The sequence below is a fragment of the Molothrus aeneus genome, chromosome 6, assembly GCF_037042795.1.
Source record: "Molothrus aeneus isolate 106 chromosome 6, BPBGC_Maene_1.0, whole genome shotgun sequence".
In the NCBI taxonomy this organism is placed as follows: Eukaryota; Metazoa; Chordata; class Aves; order Passeriformes; family Icteridae; genus Molothrus; species Molothrus aeneus.
Genome location: NC_089651.1, coordinates 61,504,127 through 61,520,364, shown reverse-complemented (window position 1 = coordinate 61,520,364; position 16,238 = coordinate 61,504,127). Strand labels below are relative to the sequence as shown.

General features: G+C 51.9%; 1 protein-coding gene across 1 annotated transcript; it reads right to left on the bottom strand.

Annotated features, from left to right (window-relative positions):
• Nucleotides 1-1,067: 1,067 nt before the first annotated feature.
• DNAAF2 (dynein axonemal assembly factor 2) lies at nucleotides 1,068-15,471 on the bottom strand. Its single transcript, XM_066551293.1, has 3 exons — nucleotides 13,339-15,471; nucleotides 3,703-3,849; nucleotides 1,068-1,650 (listed from the first exon to the last, which is right to left on the bottom strand). The coding sequence occupies exons 1-3, from the start codon at nucleotides 15,469-15,471 to the stop codon at nucleotides 1,177-1,179; spliced, it is 2,754 nt and encodes a 917-aa protein (XP_066407390.1). The 3' UTR covers nucleotides 1,068-1,176.
• Between the last annotated feature and the right edge of the window lie 767 nt (nucleotides 15,472-16,238).

Genomic DNA, 16,238 nt, shown 5'->3' with positions numbered 1-16,238 from the left:
CCGTGTTCTGTTCCACTGGGTTGGGGCTGGTGCTGGAGCCTCACCCTCGGAGACCTCTCCCAAAAAGCTGAGGGGGTTAAGCTGAGCCCAGCAAAGCTCCAGCAGGATGTGCCACCAGGGAGGGCAGGGCAGGTGTTCTGGGCAGCTGTGGCTCCTGCTGAACTCTGAAACCACACACACAAACTGGAATGTGACAGCAGTGCCAGAGCAGCCCTGAAACGAGGCAAAATTAACTCTCCTCTAAAGCACCTCTCAAACTAAAACAGAAGTTGGTTCAGCAGCAGTGAGAAAGGGGAACAGGAAGTTTATTATTAGATGTGTTCTCCTGGTTATTCTGCTTTAGGGAGGTGAGAAACGCTGACACTCGAGGGAAACTGAGAAAAATAAATCTAATCTGGCTAAAGAGAATCCATTTCACCAGTTGTAAATACTTCAGAGCAGACATGCACCCAGAGGATGTTCTTGTGCAATGGAATTTGTTCAGCTGGGGGATATCTGGGTGCTGCAGATCTGAAGCACAGCACTAGGATGGAATACAGGGTATAAATGTTGATTATTTCTAGGAGACTAATTAGAACTTCTCTGGGTAATTAGAAATTTCATTTGATTGCTAAGAATCACTGTGAGTCTAATCCTGCAGTTATCACAAAATGAAAGGTTTGGAAAATGATGACTACTGCTCAATTCCCCAGGGAGCCATTAGACTGAGGATATATACAAATAATCCCTGAAACGTGGGAAGAGAATAAAAAATTTATGTAAACAATAAAGATACATTTTTTTTCCAGGAGCTCAGAGCCACCTCCAACTGCAACTCTTCTTACAAGTAAAATTATTGCAACAAATCGGGGAATTGATAAACTGTTAACCACGGAAAGTTTTGGTGTTGCACCAGTTTCAGTGGGAACCCATGGCCTCCATGTCACCCACCAGCACATGGAAGTCAGAACAAGCATCAAACAAGAGAAGGAAACTCTAAAACAATGAAATCAATCCAGCTGGTAGAGCAGGGAGCTGTGGAACTGCACGGGGCAGCGCGTGCGGTGATGGCGCAGGATGCGCTCGCTGCCGTCCTCGGGGTTCACCTCCCGCAGGATGGGGCACCCTGCCCCATCCCCATCCCCATGGAAGTCAGAACAAGCATCAAACAAGGAAGGAAACTCTAAAACAATGAAATCAATCCAGCTGGTAGAGCAGGGAGCTGTGGAAGTGCACGGGGCAGTGCGTGCGGTGATGGCGCAGGATGCGCTCGCTGCCGTCCTCGGGGTTCACCTCCCGCAGGATGGGGCACCCTGCCCCATCCCCATCCCCATGCCCAGCCCCGTCCCCACCCCCCTGCAGCTCTCCTGCTGCTCCCGGGGCTGTGGCTGTGCCTCCTGCTGCAGCAGCACTTTCTAAATCGGGCTCGGTTCTCTCAGATCCGCCGGCTGAGCTGGAGGCAGGAGGTTCAGGCTGCAAACAATGGGGTGAAGCACAGCCGGCTGCTGTTCCCATTGTTCCCGCTCCGGGAGCCGGGCTGGCTCCTGCAGCACCTCCCTCGGCTGCAGGACACTTTGTTTCTGCCTTTGTTTCGGGGTGGTTGCTGTCGGTCTGTCCAACAAGGGCTCCCCCCGAGCTGCCAAGAGTTCCTCGTCCATCACGTTCCTGTGGCTGTCAAGGAAATAAATGAATTATTTCATAGCTGGAACAAACTGTGCACACAAAGACAGCAGAGGTTTGTTTGTCCAGCAGCTCAGCTCCACTGAGATAGTGGAAGGTGTCCCTTTGGAAGCAGATGATCCTTAAGGTTCCAAACCAGGCTGTGATTCCGTGATTCTCCTTGCAGAGCGGGTGCTGAGGTTTTCCTGCCCTTGTCTGGTGTGTGGGAATGAGGGGCAGGGAGCCCCTTCTGCTTCCCCAGGGTTTCCTGCTTTCCTTTTCAGCAGCAGCCACTCCCCACACCCAGCCTGATCCCAAATCCCCAAATCCCCAAATCCCAGAGGCCACAGAATCAGCCAGGGGATCTCAGCTCTTGCTGCAAGGTTGGAGCTTTGCAATTAGGGAAATTCCTGGCCTGTGGGGCTAATCTGGGAATTGCAGTTTGCCTCGGGAGAGCAGGAGCTGGGAGAGGTGCTGTCCAACCATTTCACCATTACTGGGAGTTTTGGCAAAAATCTGCTGGTAATTCACAGGTCCCTGTCAGGGGAGAGTCAGGATCAGGCAGGATCCACCCAAGAGCAGCTGGTTCATGGATCCAGGGACAGAGCCTCTTTCTAACACCCCCAAAGCACAGGAAACCTGGGAAACACCAGTGAGTCCTTCCCAAACTGGGCAGTTGTCCCACAGGAAAGCTGGAAGGGACCCCCAGGAATCTCTAGCTCTGTGCTGGAGTTTGTATCAATGGGATGGGACTGCTGGGATGTGGGGTTTGAGTTTTATTGTGCTATTAGTCTTATGATATGGTTGAGATAATTGAAAGATGGTAATAGTTTATATCTTGTTAGTAGTGAAGATTTTTCTGTCACAGAACATTTTAAAAACTTTCTAGCCAATAGCATATTAAACATATTTTTCTACAATCTTAAAATCTATCTTAACCAAATCTAAAACTCAAACTATTACTTCATATCCTTACTTACTACACTATTATAACTTTTCTACTTTCCAACTTTACAACTAACTCTAAATTTCTACTCTTTCTATTTTTAAAGCCTAAAAACCTCCTCACCTTTACTGTACTTCCCACAAACTCAGCTCCTGGCCCCACACAGGAGCAGGAATGGGATCATTTAAGGTATCTCAGCTGCCCTAAGGCCCCCAAAGGGCCTCATCTGCTCCCCAACATTCAGAATTTCATTTTTTTGTGTCCAGCCCAGAGCAGCTGTGAAAGCTGAGCTGGATCCAGTATCTTTGGGAAGCTGCTCGTGCTCCAGCCCAGTTCCAGAGGTCATGTTCTTCCTCTGAACTTGGCTCCCAGTAACGCAGCTACACATTAACCCCAGCTGAGCCCCCAGTCCAGGCCCGCAGCAGGGACCTGCTTCTTCCTGCCTCTTATCTTCCCTTTAGGAAGAGTTTTATCTGAATTTTGGATGCAGCGCCTACCCAGGAATCCCAGTGAACGTGGGGGGGTTTGTCTCACACTTTCCTCCTCACAAAATGAACATTTTGATTTCTTCATCTGCCCATCTATTTTGCCAAGGGAGGACGATTTAATCCCGTGGCAGATCCCAGAAACAGCCTGGCTTGTTCTAGGCAGAGGAAGGAGAGCCTGAATGAGGCCTCAGACTACAAGGATTGAATTTGAGACCAGTGTTTAAGATTAATAGCCTCATGTTTAATTATCTACACAACAGGAACCCACCAAGTATTCCAATACATGGACTGAATAAAGATGAGGCAGGATTCTTCCCAGACAAAACCCTCCAGGATTTCTCTACCTGTACAAGGCTGAGTGGGTGAGCTATCACTGCAAGGAAAAATCACTTTTTAAATGTCTGGAGCACAGTTCTGCACCTTCCAAATGAAACAGAGGAGGTTTCAATCCTTGGGTGACGTGAAATGGCACGAACACAAGTTTTACTTCTGAAAACTGACATTTACACTTGCAAATAACCCCAGTCCTGGGCTTCCCCAGGACAAAACAGGAACAAAGCTGTTTCAGTGGGATTTGATAGGATCTTTCAGAAGAACATAAATCAGCCTGGGCTGCTCCTGGGTCCTTACCTCCACCCTGATTTGAATTCTGTCCTCAGTAACATCCAGCACTTCAATTAATGGCTGCCTTTCCAGGGCTGATTGGGAGCAAGGGGAAGGGCACAAAGCAGCGCCTAGAAATCCATCAACGTTCTCCTCACTGACAAACAACCTCTCCTAAAGAAAAAGAGAGAAAACAGCAGGTTATGTTCTTTTTGTGCCACACTTCAGGGGTGCTGGGGCTAAAAACTCCCTGCAAAGAAAGCCAGGACAGCAATTCCCAAGCTTCACAGCACACTCAAGCCTTGACGGAGAAATTCAAATTCAAAGAATGAGGTGAAATGAATTCAAACCAGTGCTTAGCTAATTTTGAAAGTACAAATCTGCATGGTATCAAATATAAAGGAAATATTTCTCTCTCTGGATGGGTGACTAATACAGAGATGCAGATTCTCTCTGGAAAATGATTTGTTGTCCCAGCCTCGTTCCACCTTCCGCACCTGTGTGAGCAGCAGGAAGGTGTCAGACTGCTGTGGGTTCGTCTCCTGGCTGCCTGCAGGAGAACACAAACACCTCCTTGGAGAGGCACTGCGGGATCCTCGCTCCAAGATCAGATCTGGAGCACTCAGGGCTGGATCCATTTCACACCCAGCCACTGAGGCTGCTCTGATCTCCGTGCAGACAAGCCAGTTGGAAAAACAAACAAAACCAAAGCAAGAAAAGGAGAGGTATCCACAGGCAGAGACACAGCCTGGGGTGTGTTTCCAGGCTGTTCATAAATAACCTCAAACGTGTTGCTACGGGTTCAGAGATTTACATCAGTTACAGGTAATTAAAGGTCCTCAAATATATCCTGGAGGGGCTGTTTGATAGCAACTGCAGAGCCTTCCCTGTCCTTGTGTTATTCACACATCATCTGTGCAGGCTGAGGGGAAGGACAGACAAAATCCAAACGGTCTGACCTAGAGGAGCAGCTTAGGTTCTGGGAATTACCTTCCTTATTTAATTGGAAATAACAGGGACAAGTTGCAAACCTTCCACATTAAGTCACACTTTTAAATTTCTCGGTCCAGTTCAACCTTCCTGTCAATCCAATGAAAGTTAAATTCAATTATCGCTGACATCTTGCAGACCAAGAAGCAAAAAGGCAATTCTGCACATTTTTGGCCCCCTGTGGATGGAGCCTTATGCACAGCCAGATGTCACATTGTGTCTGAGGTACAAAATTTCACTGTCATCTTGAAAAAAAAAAAAAAACAAACAAAGATTGGAAAAATCAGCCAGAGTCCTATTTTTTCCACTAGTTAAATTAGAAATCACAATATGGAAAGTCATAACACACGAACTGTTGGTTTTCCAAGGCAGAGGATTGGATTCATTTTCTATCCAGCAAGATTACAATCCAGGCAAGGAGCCAGCACTGGATGCTGGGATGGTTTGGGGAGAGATTAAAGTGCAGCAGAGCTGCCCTGACTGAAAACCCTCTCAGAACATCCCTGCTTCTTGCATTTCTGCATGCAAAGCCTGAAAATTCTTATTCCCTGGTGCTGCATCCTCTGCTGCCTGCCAGAGAGGGATCAGCCAGAGCTCCAGGCTGTGGGAAAGCTCTGCAGAGTCCAGGGGAAGGTGTCAGAGCAAGGCAGGGGCTGCAGACACAAAATCTGTGCAGCACAGAACTCCCACAGGCTCCTGAACGCCAGCCCTGGGCAGCTCAGGAGGAGAATTCCCAGCTCTGCCCTGGACTCTTGGCCCACAGAGCCCAGCTCAGCCTCCCTGGAGGAGATTTGGGATTTTGGTGCCTGCACTCCCAAGGAGAGCAAAGCACAACCCTCCTCAGAAAGAGGAGAAAAATCAAATTTTTCTCCCAGCAGAAAAATGGAAGCCAGGGAATCACAGCACAGTTTGGTTGCAGGGAACCTCACAGCTCATCTCATTCCTACCCCTGCCATGGGATGGATTTCAGGACCTTTAATTACCTTCCACTAGACCAGGTTGCACCAAGTCCCATCCTGCTTTTCCTCCATAAAAATAGGGAAAATAATCTCTTTTCCCTCTGAGTCTGCCTCTGGCACCCGTGGCTGTGTGAGGGACACCCTCTCCTCCCCAGAGCAATCAGGACTTTGCAATTTGGATACAAACGCCCTGAATCTTCCTGGAGAAATTCTTCCTGATTAAAAGCAAAAGAATTTGCTTTCTTCACAGAAAATACAGTTAAAAAAGAAGACCTGAATGGGAGGTCTATTATCAGGAAAGGTTCCACTACTCCAGAGGGTGCTGGCACTGCCCAGGCTCCCCAGGGAATGGGCACAGCCCCAGAGCTGCAGGAGCTGCCAGGGATGCCCAGGGTGGGAGTGTTGGGGGCTCTGGGCAGGGCAGGGGCTGCCCTGGATGATCCCTGTGATTCCATAATGATTTCATAATTCTGTGATTCATCAGTGCTTCAAAGGAGGGTAAAAAGGAACCCCTTGTGCTGTCGCTCCGTTAATTCGGACTCACTGCACAAACCAATCTTACCAAGTTTCAGCCCAGCCCAGCACTGAATTCCCAGAAGTCTTTACCATTTCATCCCATCCCTACCCCATGGCCTGCCATAAATCATGGCCCTGGGGTGTGTTTGTTGTCAGGAAGGTGATTCTCATTAGCCTGCTCCACCAGGCACTGGAACTCAGACTTTGCATTCACGGGGAGCACTCACCGAGCCATTTATATTACTGCAGATGTTATCAGAGCACAGACCTTGGAAAAAAATGATCCAGGAATTTATTCTAAAGCCTGCTCTGCCTTCCAAGCCAGAGCAAACAGAGGACAACCATCTGCAGCTGATTTCAATGACCCTGTAAAATAATTCTTCAATTTAAGCCGTTTATTTTCTGGTATTTATGATGCTCTCTTAGCAACTTCGAATTTAATTTGTTTTTCCCTGCACACACTGTCATCTGCTGTTTGGTACACATTCATTCTTCCCTGTGACTAAACTGAGACCAAATTAACATAAACCTTAGCAGGGATGACTTTGGTTTCTGGAACATTCATCATTCAAACCCGTCCCTGTGTCTCCCAGCACCGGGAGCTCCCCTCCCGGCTGCCCCCAGCTCTCAGATGGGCTCATTCTGCTTTCATTTCTCACACTGAAGACACTTTCCATCCAGAGTTACCTCCCACGCAGCCTGCAAGTTTGAAAAGCAGGACAGATTTCAAGCTTAAATTATTTTGGTGGTTCCTGTAATGAGTGGATCAGGGAATCTCAGAATGGCTTGGGTTGGGAGGGGATTTAAATCCCATAGAATTCCAACCCTTCCACTGTCCCAGGCTGCTCCAAACCCCATCCAAGCTGGCTTTGGGCACTTCCAGGGATGGGGCAACCACAACCTCTCTCATCCAAACCCAACAACTGATGGGAAAGGACCTGGATTTCCTGACCTCTGCATTTGTGGGATCCCAGCACAAAGCAGCTCTGAGAGCTGAGAATTTGAAAGTACCCGGAGTGAAATGAAAACTTTTCTGAGGTGCTCATGACTGCAAAGATGAAACAGCTCCAAAGAAGCTTTGATGAGCTTCATCAGCAGGTTAATAATGTTTCCTGACATAACTGTTTTGTGTAGTCATGGTATTCCCAAAATGCAGCTACCAATTAAAGACTATTCAGAAATTAGTTTGTTTTATAGCAGAAGCAAACTAATTATGGTCCTTAATGTAGCTTGGGAAAGGGATTACTTTGAAAAATGTGAAATAATAAGTTTGTTGTGTTCTCCTTCTTTGTCCTTCTCTGACCTCCCAAAAAAACTTGCCAAGAGTCTTGAAATGCTGAGCACAGAATTAACTGAACCAAAAATAAACTGTTGGAGGATTACATTCAACAGCCCCAGTTTCCAGCAGCATCTTCTTAGAAGTAACCCCTGACTATTACAATAAGTCTTTATAGTAGCTTGGAAATGGAAAATTATAATTCCAAATAGCTTGGAAATGAGAGCAAAGCAGCTCTCCAGGATGGATTTCTCCGTGAAAGGTGGGAAAGGTTTAAAACATCCATGTCTGACACGTCCCAACACAGCTCTCAAGGCTTCGTGCTTGGCTGACTCTCCAACCAAGGAACACTTTCACCCACAAGAGCCCAAATTCTGAGCACAGCAGGAACAAAAGGACAGCCCAGCATGGCCCAAGGGGACATTTCCAGCCCTTGGGGGCACTTCCAGTCCTTGGCCCTTTCCACATGGTCCCAGTGCCAGGAGCAACAGAACTCTGGCACCTCCAGCCCCACACAGGTGATGTTGGGAAATGTAGATGGGATTTTGGGAATTGGGAATTCCTGGCTGGGAGGGTGGGCAGGCCCTGGCACAGGTGCCCAGAGCAGCTGGGGCTGCCCCTGGATCCCTGGCAGTGCCCAAGGCCAGGCTGGATCAGCCCAGATCACCTGACCAGGCCTCAGCCTCCTCTAGGGGCACTTATCCCAGAATCCCAGAATGGTTTGGATGGGAAGGGAACTTAAATCCCACCCAGTGCCACCTCTGGGACACCTCCCACTGTCCCAGGGTGTCCCAGTGTCCAGCCTGGCCTTGGGCACTGCCAGGGATCCAGGGGCAGCCACAGCTGCTCTGGCAATCCCAGCCCAGCCAGGAATTCCCAATTCCCAATCTCCCACCCATCCCTGCCCTCTGGCACTGGGAGCCATTCCCTGGCTCCTGTCCCTCCATCCCTTGTCCCCAGTCCCTCTCCAGCTCTCCTGGAGCCCCTCCAGGCCCTGCCAGGGGCTCTGAGCTCTCCCTGGAGCCTTCTCCTCTCCAGGGGAACATTCCCAGCTCTCCCAGCCTGGCTCCAGCCTTGGAGCAGCTCTGTGGCCTCTCTGGACTTGCTCCAACAGCTCCACATTTTTTTTTTACCAGCTGCTTTCTGAAGGAAAAAGCACCAGGAGCCTCCAAAGGGTCTTCTTCCCAAGGCACTGGTGGCTGTGCCCAGCAGAAAAATCACATCCCTGTAGAACACCCTGCATGGAGGCCTCAACACTCCCAGAAAAGTTAAACAAAACTTCCCTATCTCTGAGCAATTCCCATTTGGATCCCTCACACACAGCCTAACTCAGACCCAGCTCCAACCATGAACTCCTCAGGAATGTTCAATATAATCTTTTTCAGCCTGTAAATGTGAAAAAAAAAAAAAAAAGCAATGCATAGGAAAGCAGAGGAAATATTTCCTCTGTTTTCCTCTGCTCCCTGCTGCTCTCTGGAGCCCTGGGGGGGGTTTGTGTGAGTTAAATCTGAATATTCTCCACAAGATCTGAAGGGGGCTTTTAGGAAAGGGATGGGCTGGCTGCAATTCCCTGCCCAGCACGGGGGGGAATGGCCAGAGGAATGAGCACACATCCTCTGAACAAACCCACTGCAGGCCCCTGAGAAGGGCAGGAAGGGTGGGGATCAGCCCAAACGGGAATTCCTGCACGAACCAGGCTTTTTCTAATCCCATGAAAGCGAGCAGACACGACCCCAAAACTGCAGAATTCACTCCCTGCCAGTTGTGTTTCACATGCTCCAAGAAGTGAGCCCCCAAGTCTGAGCAGCTCAATACACCCCCAGAAAACTGCTTTTTATTTCTGTTAGGAATGGAGCATTTAACCCCAGCAGGCCAAACACTCCCAGACATTCCAAGTGCTTTCCAAAGGCACAATTTCCATAATTGCCCAGCTCCAGCACTACCATAAACCAGGACACACTGGGACGTGTTCTCAGAATCCCTGCCTGGCAGGCTTACAAATTGTATTCATGGTTATTTAACTCCCAACCCTTCTCCTTCGTCATTTTCTCCCCAGGCTGTGTTGTCTGGAAATGAAAGGGAAATTCTCTGATGCAGGAGTTTCCCAGGCCTGAATTCCCAGGATTTAAGCACAAGGTGTAGAAGGTTATGGAGGGTGAACTGCAATGAAGAGCAATGGGGAGAGCACAGCCCATGGCTGGAATTTTGAGGCAAAACACAGAGATTTTGGCAGTGGGGAAATCAGGCAGCTTCCTCAGGTTAGGAAATTATTCCCTGGAAAAAATGGGCCTGAAGAAGGATCAGCACTGTGGTCTCTGCTGCAGTGACTGAGCAGCAGGGCAGTGACAAAAGGTGGCTTTTAGACCCCTGAAATGTGTGACCCTACGCTCACAACGCTCACAGTTATGGAATCTTTATTCTTTAGAGGATTTCTGGTCACCATAACCAGTCATGGAACCAAGAGGATGGAAAAGATCTCCGAGATCATCAAGTCCAGCTTTAGCCTGGACATTCTGCTTTGGCCAAGGAGGGAAACTGCTCACAGTGAAGGTCCAGGGAGGAGCAGGGCACTGTAGAGATTTCCTGGAAAGAGGCACTTGCTGGGGTGGGAATTCCAAGTGCTCAGCATCCCTGGAAACTGAGCTCTAAATAGATCCCTCTTCCAGCACAGGGATTCAGCCACTGCTGACTGCAAAAGGAAAAGCAGCTCCTCAAGTTCTGCTTCAAGCATGGTGCTCTAAGGATGAGCCCAACTCATTCTTCTACCAGCACGTGGATCAGACCACATTCCAAGGAGGAACTGGAATTTAATGGGAATGATCTGGGCAGGCACTAAAAAGCCATCATGGCATGGAAGAGCAGCCTCTGAACTAAGCCAGGGAGGGATCTGCTCCATGGAACAGCACAGCAACCCCCAGCCTCCACCAACCTCCCAAAATGGAGCAGAGCAGGAATTCCAGTTAAAAACATTGGACAGGACTTGGAGCAACCTGGGACAGGGAAAGGAGTCCCTGCCTGTGGAAATGGTTGAGCTTTAAGATCCCTCCCAACCCAAACCATTCCATGATTCACTTTTGCCAGGCACCATCCTCTGGAGAGAGGAGATGGCCAACAAGCAGATTGGGAGGTGCAGGATAAGATTCCTGCTCCAGGATAAAATTCTTGCTCCAGGAAAAAAATCCTGCTCCAGGATAAGATTTCTGGATCCAGGATAAGATTCCTGCTCCAGGATGAAATTCCTGCTCCAGGATAAGATTTCTGGATCCAGGATAAAATTCCCGCTCCAGAATGAAATTCCCACTCCAGGATAAGATTCCAGATCCAGGATAAAATTCCTGCTCCAGGATGAAATTCCTGTTCCAGGATGAAATTCCTGCTCCAGGATAAAATTTCTGCTCCAGGACAAGATTCCTGCTCCAGGATAAAATTTGTGCTCCAGAATGAAATTCCTGCTCCAGGATAAAATTCCTGCTCCAGGATAAGATTCCTGCTCCAGGATAAGATTCCTGCTCCAGGATGATTCCTGCTCTAGGATAAAATTCCTGCTCTAGGATAAAATTCCTGCTCCAGGATAAAATTTCTCCTCCAGGATGATTCCTGCTCTAGGATAAAATTCCTGCTCTAGGATAAAATTCCTGCTCCAGGATAAAATTTCTCCTCCAGGATGATTCCTGCTCTAGGATGAAATTCCTGCTCCAGGATGAAATTCCTGCTCCAGGATCCAGGATAAGATTCCTGCTCCAGGATAAGATTCCTGCCCCTGGATAAAATTCCTGCTCCAGGATAAAATTTCTCCTTCAGGATGATTCCTGCTCCAGGATGAAGTTCCTGCTCCAGGATAAGATTCCTGCTCCAGGATGAAATTCCTGCCCCAGGATAAGATTCCTGCTGGCCTCAGCCCCAAAGCTCCTTCAGGCCCTGGCACTGCTCTGCACTCTGCAGTGACTGATGTGACTTCTTACAGGTCTCAGTGCAAGAACCACAGCTCTGATTTATAGAATGAGACTCGAGGCAGGAAAACCCCCAAGGTGGCACCAGACAAATTGAAGGAATCAACTTAAGTAGAAGAAAAGCGACCAGGAACAAATGGTTAATGGCCAGAAGGCAGCAAGTAATAGTGGCTCTAATTAAATATTCATTTTTCTCCCTTCACTCTGAGCAGCTCTCAGGCACTTTGGGGAAATAGCACAGATTTAAAAAGAAAAGCAAACAGGACAAATTGCTTCAGTTTATTTCTCCTGCTTCAGTTTGCAGGCCCAGTGTCCAACAGGACTGGAGGCCAGGAGAATCTCTTGGAGTCTGCTGTGAATGAATGGCCAGGAAGCTGATGACTAATGCCCAACCTCTTTCTCCTACTCCACCCAAAACATTTTGCAATATATAATAAAATCAGCACATTCAAGGGGTTTTTGTAACTCACGAAGCCAAAAATCTCATTACTGGGTGGCCTTTTAAAACCTTTCAATCACAAAATGTTCCTCCAACTGCAATAACAAATCCATATCCCAAACTTGCAGCCTCCACCATGCTCACCACTAACCCATGTTCTCAAGTGCCACATCCACAGGTTTTCTGAGCATTCCCAGGGATGGGGACTCCACCAGTGCCCTGGGCAGCCTCAGGACCTGCACAGAAACCAGGCAGGAGTTTACACAGTGGCTTTTTTGACGTGGCAGCAGCAGGCAGTGCCAGATCACAGCAGTGAACAGCAGCACTGAGTGTTCTGTGGCCCCACTTGCACAGACTTGCAGGCTCCTGCTCCGGTAAAAGCAAAGGAAATGCTCTGCAAACAGCTCAGCGTGGGTGGCTCTCCATAAATTCATCATCTTTGATACTTTCCCCGAAATGATCAGCTCCTCCTTCACAGGAATTGCTGCTGTAGAAGGTGTGTGGCTGCTAAATGGCAAAAACTCGACGTGGTTTCAGCTGCACTAACACTAATTGGATAAATATCTCTCAAAACCATGCACAAGCCATTTCTAGTTGGAGGGATGGAGCAATTAAGCTGCTCCAAGCCAAGTCCATCCCAGTGGATGTGCCTGAAGCCTGCCAGCTTCCTGGACGTGCAATCCCGCTGCACGTGATCCAGACTGCAGAGGATTTTATTGCTCTCAGCTCCAGCCAAACTCCAAATCCCATGGCTACAAGGTTGCACAAGAACTGTGCAGCTTTAATCCCTGCTCATGAGGAACTGTCTGCAAGTCTGAGCTCACAGAGGAACGTGGCTCTCCACAAAATTTCTCTGAGTGGCTCTGGACAAAGAGTGTCTCAAGGTGGGCATCCCTTTGGGGACACTGGATGCAGCCACCTCACTTCCTCCCACCACGGGAGCACCACTGCCCAACAACCCATAAAAGCTGAAAATACTAAATTAGAATCACATTCAGACAGAGGTGGTGAAGATTTATCCCAGCAAAGTGGGACAGCTCACAGCTGCTGCTTGCTGTTCTTCTGCTCTGGTTGAACTAATGGGGGTTTCTGTGGCTGTAAATGGGAATTCTGTCCCAAAACACAGACACAGGGACACTCCCCCTACACTTCATGATAGTGTGTGTAAGCCTGGTGGATCATAAAGAGCTTTCTTTGTGTGAACAGGCTGCACGAGCAATTTACAGGGCTTTAAAAGCGAGCACTAAGGACATAGAGGACAGAGGCACCGTTTTCATTCATCACCAGAATTTCCCTTAGAAAAAAAGAATTGTATGGGAGGCAGAAGTCATTCCAATTCCAAGGATGAAGGTGTCAGCTCCGCGGTGTGACCTTGTACAAGACTCGCACAAATCAGGTCACGGCACTGACATCCGGGAGCAGCTCTGGGAGGAAGCAGCAGCTCCGAGCTGCTCCTCGCACCTCCGTGAGCCAGCGCTCGGCAAACAGCAGGCACACCCAGCCAGCATCGGGCAGTGACACCCCACGCGTTACCTGCAGAGCCGAGGGCTCGGGGCCGAAGCTGAAGCTGTCCCAGAGCCCGGTGCTGCCGGGGGCCTTGGCCAGACCCACCACGGCGTTGTGGGCAGAGATGCTGACGCTGCTCTCGGGGCTCAGCAGCGCTGCGGAGGGAGGGAAGCGCAGGAACAGGGCGAAGGCAGCGCCGTCGGTGCGGAAGCGGAGACTGTAGTGGTGGGTGCCCAAATCCCCGCGGAGGCTCTGGGGCCGAATGCCGGGCACCAGCAGGAGCAGCGTGAGGGACACCTCGTCCTGCCGGGCACGGAACGGAGGGCATGTGGCCGTCTCCATGGGAGGGCCCTCGGAGGCCGGCGGAGGGGGGTCCCCGGTGGGCATGGCTGGATCGGGGATGGCGATGGGGGAAGCGGCACCGGAGCAGGGCAGGGCCGGGGGCTCGGTGGGGGATTCTGCGGGGGGATCAGCGGCGGTGAAGGGCTCAGAGCAGGGGTCAGAGGTTGGATCAGTGGCTGGTTCAGAGGTTGGATCAGTGGCTGGTTCAGAGGTTGGATCAGTAGCAGGTTCAGAGGTTGGATCAGTGGCTGGTTCAGAGTTTGGATCAGTGGCTGGTTCAGAGGTTGGATCAGTAGCAGGTTCAGAGGTTGGATCAGTGGCTGGTTCAGAGGTTGGATCAGTGGCTGGTTCAGAGGTTGGATCAGTGGCTGGTTCAGCGGGGTGTTCAGAGTTTGGATCAGTGGCAGGTTCAGAGGTTGGATCAGGGGCAGTTTCACAGGTTGGATCAGTAGCAGGTTTAGCAGGGGGTGCAGAGGTTGGATCAGGGGCAGGTTCACCCGAGGGTTCAGCGGGTGGGTCACAGAGTGGCTCTAGGGGTGGTTCAGCGAGGGGCTCGGCAGACGGAGCAGCGGGAGGATCACAAAGTGGGTCAGGATCAGCCGGGGGTTCGGTGAGCGGATCACCGGGCTCCCCGCCGCCACACGTGCCCCGGGCCGCGCCGCCAGGCCCGAGTTCCGGGGGAGGAGCCGCTCCACCGCCCGCCTCTGCCGGCCCTGCCTCCTCCTCCGCCAGCCCCTCGGCCTCCTCCAGCCGCTCCCCGGCCGGGCCCGGCGGTTCCCGCGGGCCGGGCGGCAGCACCACGGGCAGCGTGACCTGCAGCTGCCGCTGGGCCCGGTTGAAGGCGGCCCGGCCGCCGCTCTCGTCCACGTCGTAGGGGAGGCGGAGGCGCAGGCGGTAGGCGGGACACTGCGAGTCCAGCCGCAGCTCCCGCCCGCGGATCTCCAGCTCCGCCTGCTCTGCGGAGCGCAGCAGCGGCAGCTCCACCGTCACCACCAGCTCCCGGGGCACCGGGCTGGGCGCTGAGTCGCGGCTGTGCCGGTAGTCCTGCAGGTCCACGTAGGAGCGGTGCCGGATGCTCCAGCGCGGCGTGGTGGGGCCGGAGGGCGGCGGGGGCGCGGCGGGCGCGGAGCCTCGGGCGGCGGCGGCGGGCGGCGGGGCGGCGGCGGGCGGGAAGGGGAAGGGCGGCAGCGGGGACTCGCCGTCGTCGGGCGGCTTCGGGGCGCCGCCGGGCAGCGGGGAGCGGATGACGGGCGCCTGCGGGATGCCCTTGTAGGAGACTCCTCGCAGGACGGCGGCGTTGTTGCGGTCCAGCCGCACTCCGCACTGGCTCTCCACGGCCTCCAGCGCCGTGTCGCGGAGCAGGCGGCGGAAGCGGGCGCTGCGGGCGGCCAGGCGCAGCGCCGCGGGGTGGAACACAACGTCGTACAGGAGGCGGCGGCGGCCGGCGGGGCGCAGCTCCTCGCGGCCCGGGGCCAGGCTGTAGGGCAGCTCCCAGCGCTGCCCGCCGCGCTCGGCGCGGGCCCGCGGCTCCCCCATCAGAGGGTTGCTGCAGACATTGATGTAGCAGCGGCGGGAGCCCTCCTGGCTGGTCCTCAGAACAAAGCCCGGCGTCGGGTGCACGAAGCGCACCCCCACGCCGCGCTCCCGCTCCAGCGCCGCCACCTCCTCCTCGTACAGCCGCCGCTGCTCGGGGTCGGTGAGCTCGGCCGCGAACTCCGCGAACAGAGCGCGGAACTGCTCGTCGCGGAAGGCGCGCCGAAGCCGCTCCGCCTCCTCGGCGCTGAGGTCCAGGTCGTGCAGCCGCCCCGCGCTCGCCATGGCCCCGGCACGGCTCGGCTCGGCCCGGCCCGGCCGGGAGCGCTGCTATGGGGACGCCGAACAAGATGGCGGGCGTTGCCGTGGTGACGGTAAACAATATGGCGGCGCCGGGGCGGCGGTTGCTATGGAGACGGCAAACAGCATGGCGGGCGGTCCCCCAGGGCCCAGGCCTCGCCGTCCCGGCCTCGCCTTTCTCTCCCCTCAGCGGCTTCCAGCCAGCACCCCTGGCATCAGCAGGGCTCGTTTCCCACCGTCATCTCGTCATCCTTCTGCAAAGTGTATGTTCCTCCCCATGCCACAGCTCCGAGCTCCACTGCCATCCCCTCACAGCAGTTTTAAATCCTCAGCAGGCCCAGCTTCCCTCAGAGCCCGTATCCTGCTGAGCCTCCTCCTTCCTGCTGTGAAAAACCAGGTTCACTCTCCTGGTAAAGTTCAGAAGTTTCATACAGGACAGTAGGATACAAAAATAAAGCAAAGGTAACAGCTGTGTGCTTGGTGTTCAGCCAAGAGCACTCCTATTTTGGAGAACCCTTTACTATTATACTTTTACTATAAACCTATTCTATTGCATCAGCCTACTGCATATTCAGCATTATGCATATTTAAACTTTTCCCCACAGTAGTTTACATGTTCTAAGAAGTGTTTAGCATCGGGTCCACCTTTTTCAGAGCATTTCTTGGCTGTGGTTTTAGTCCATTGTTATCATCACCTCAGTCTGTATTTTGGTCTATAATTTTTACAGGCAGGTGTTGATAGCAGTAGGGGT

What these genes read in the sequence shown, in the direction of transcription:
- DNAAF2 (XM_066551293.1), bottom strand. Translation starts at nt 15,471, where the DNA reads ATGGCGAGCGCGGGGCGGCTGCACGACCTGGACCTCAGCGCCGAGGAG. An exon ending in CCGAGCCCTCGGCTCTGCAG is followed by an intron (nt 3,850 to 13,338) that starts GTAACGCGTGGG and finishes CTTTTTCTTTAG; the next exon opens with GAGAGGTTGTTTGTCAGTGA. An exon ending in GAATTCAAATCAGGGTGGAG is followed by an intron (nt 1,651 to 3,702) that starts GTAAGGACCCAG and finishes TTTCCTTGACAG; the next exon opens with CCACAGGAACGTGATGGACG.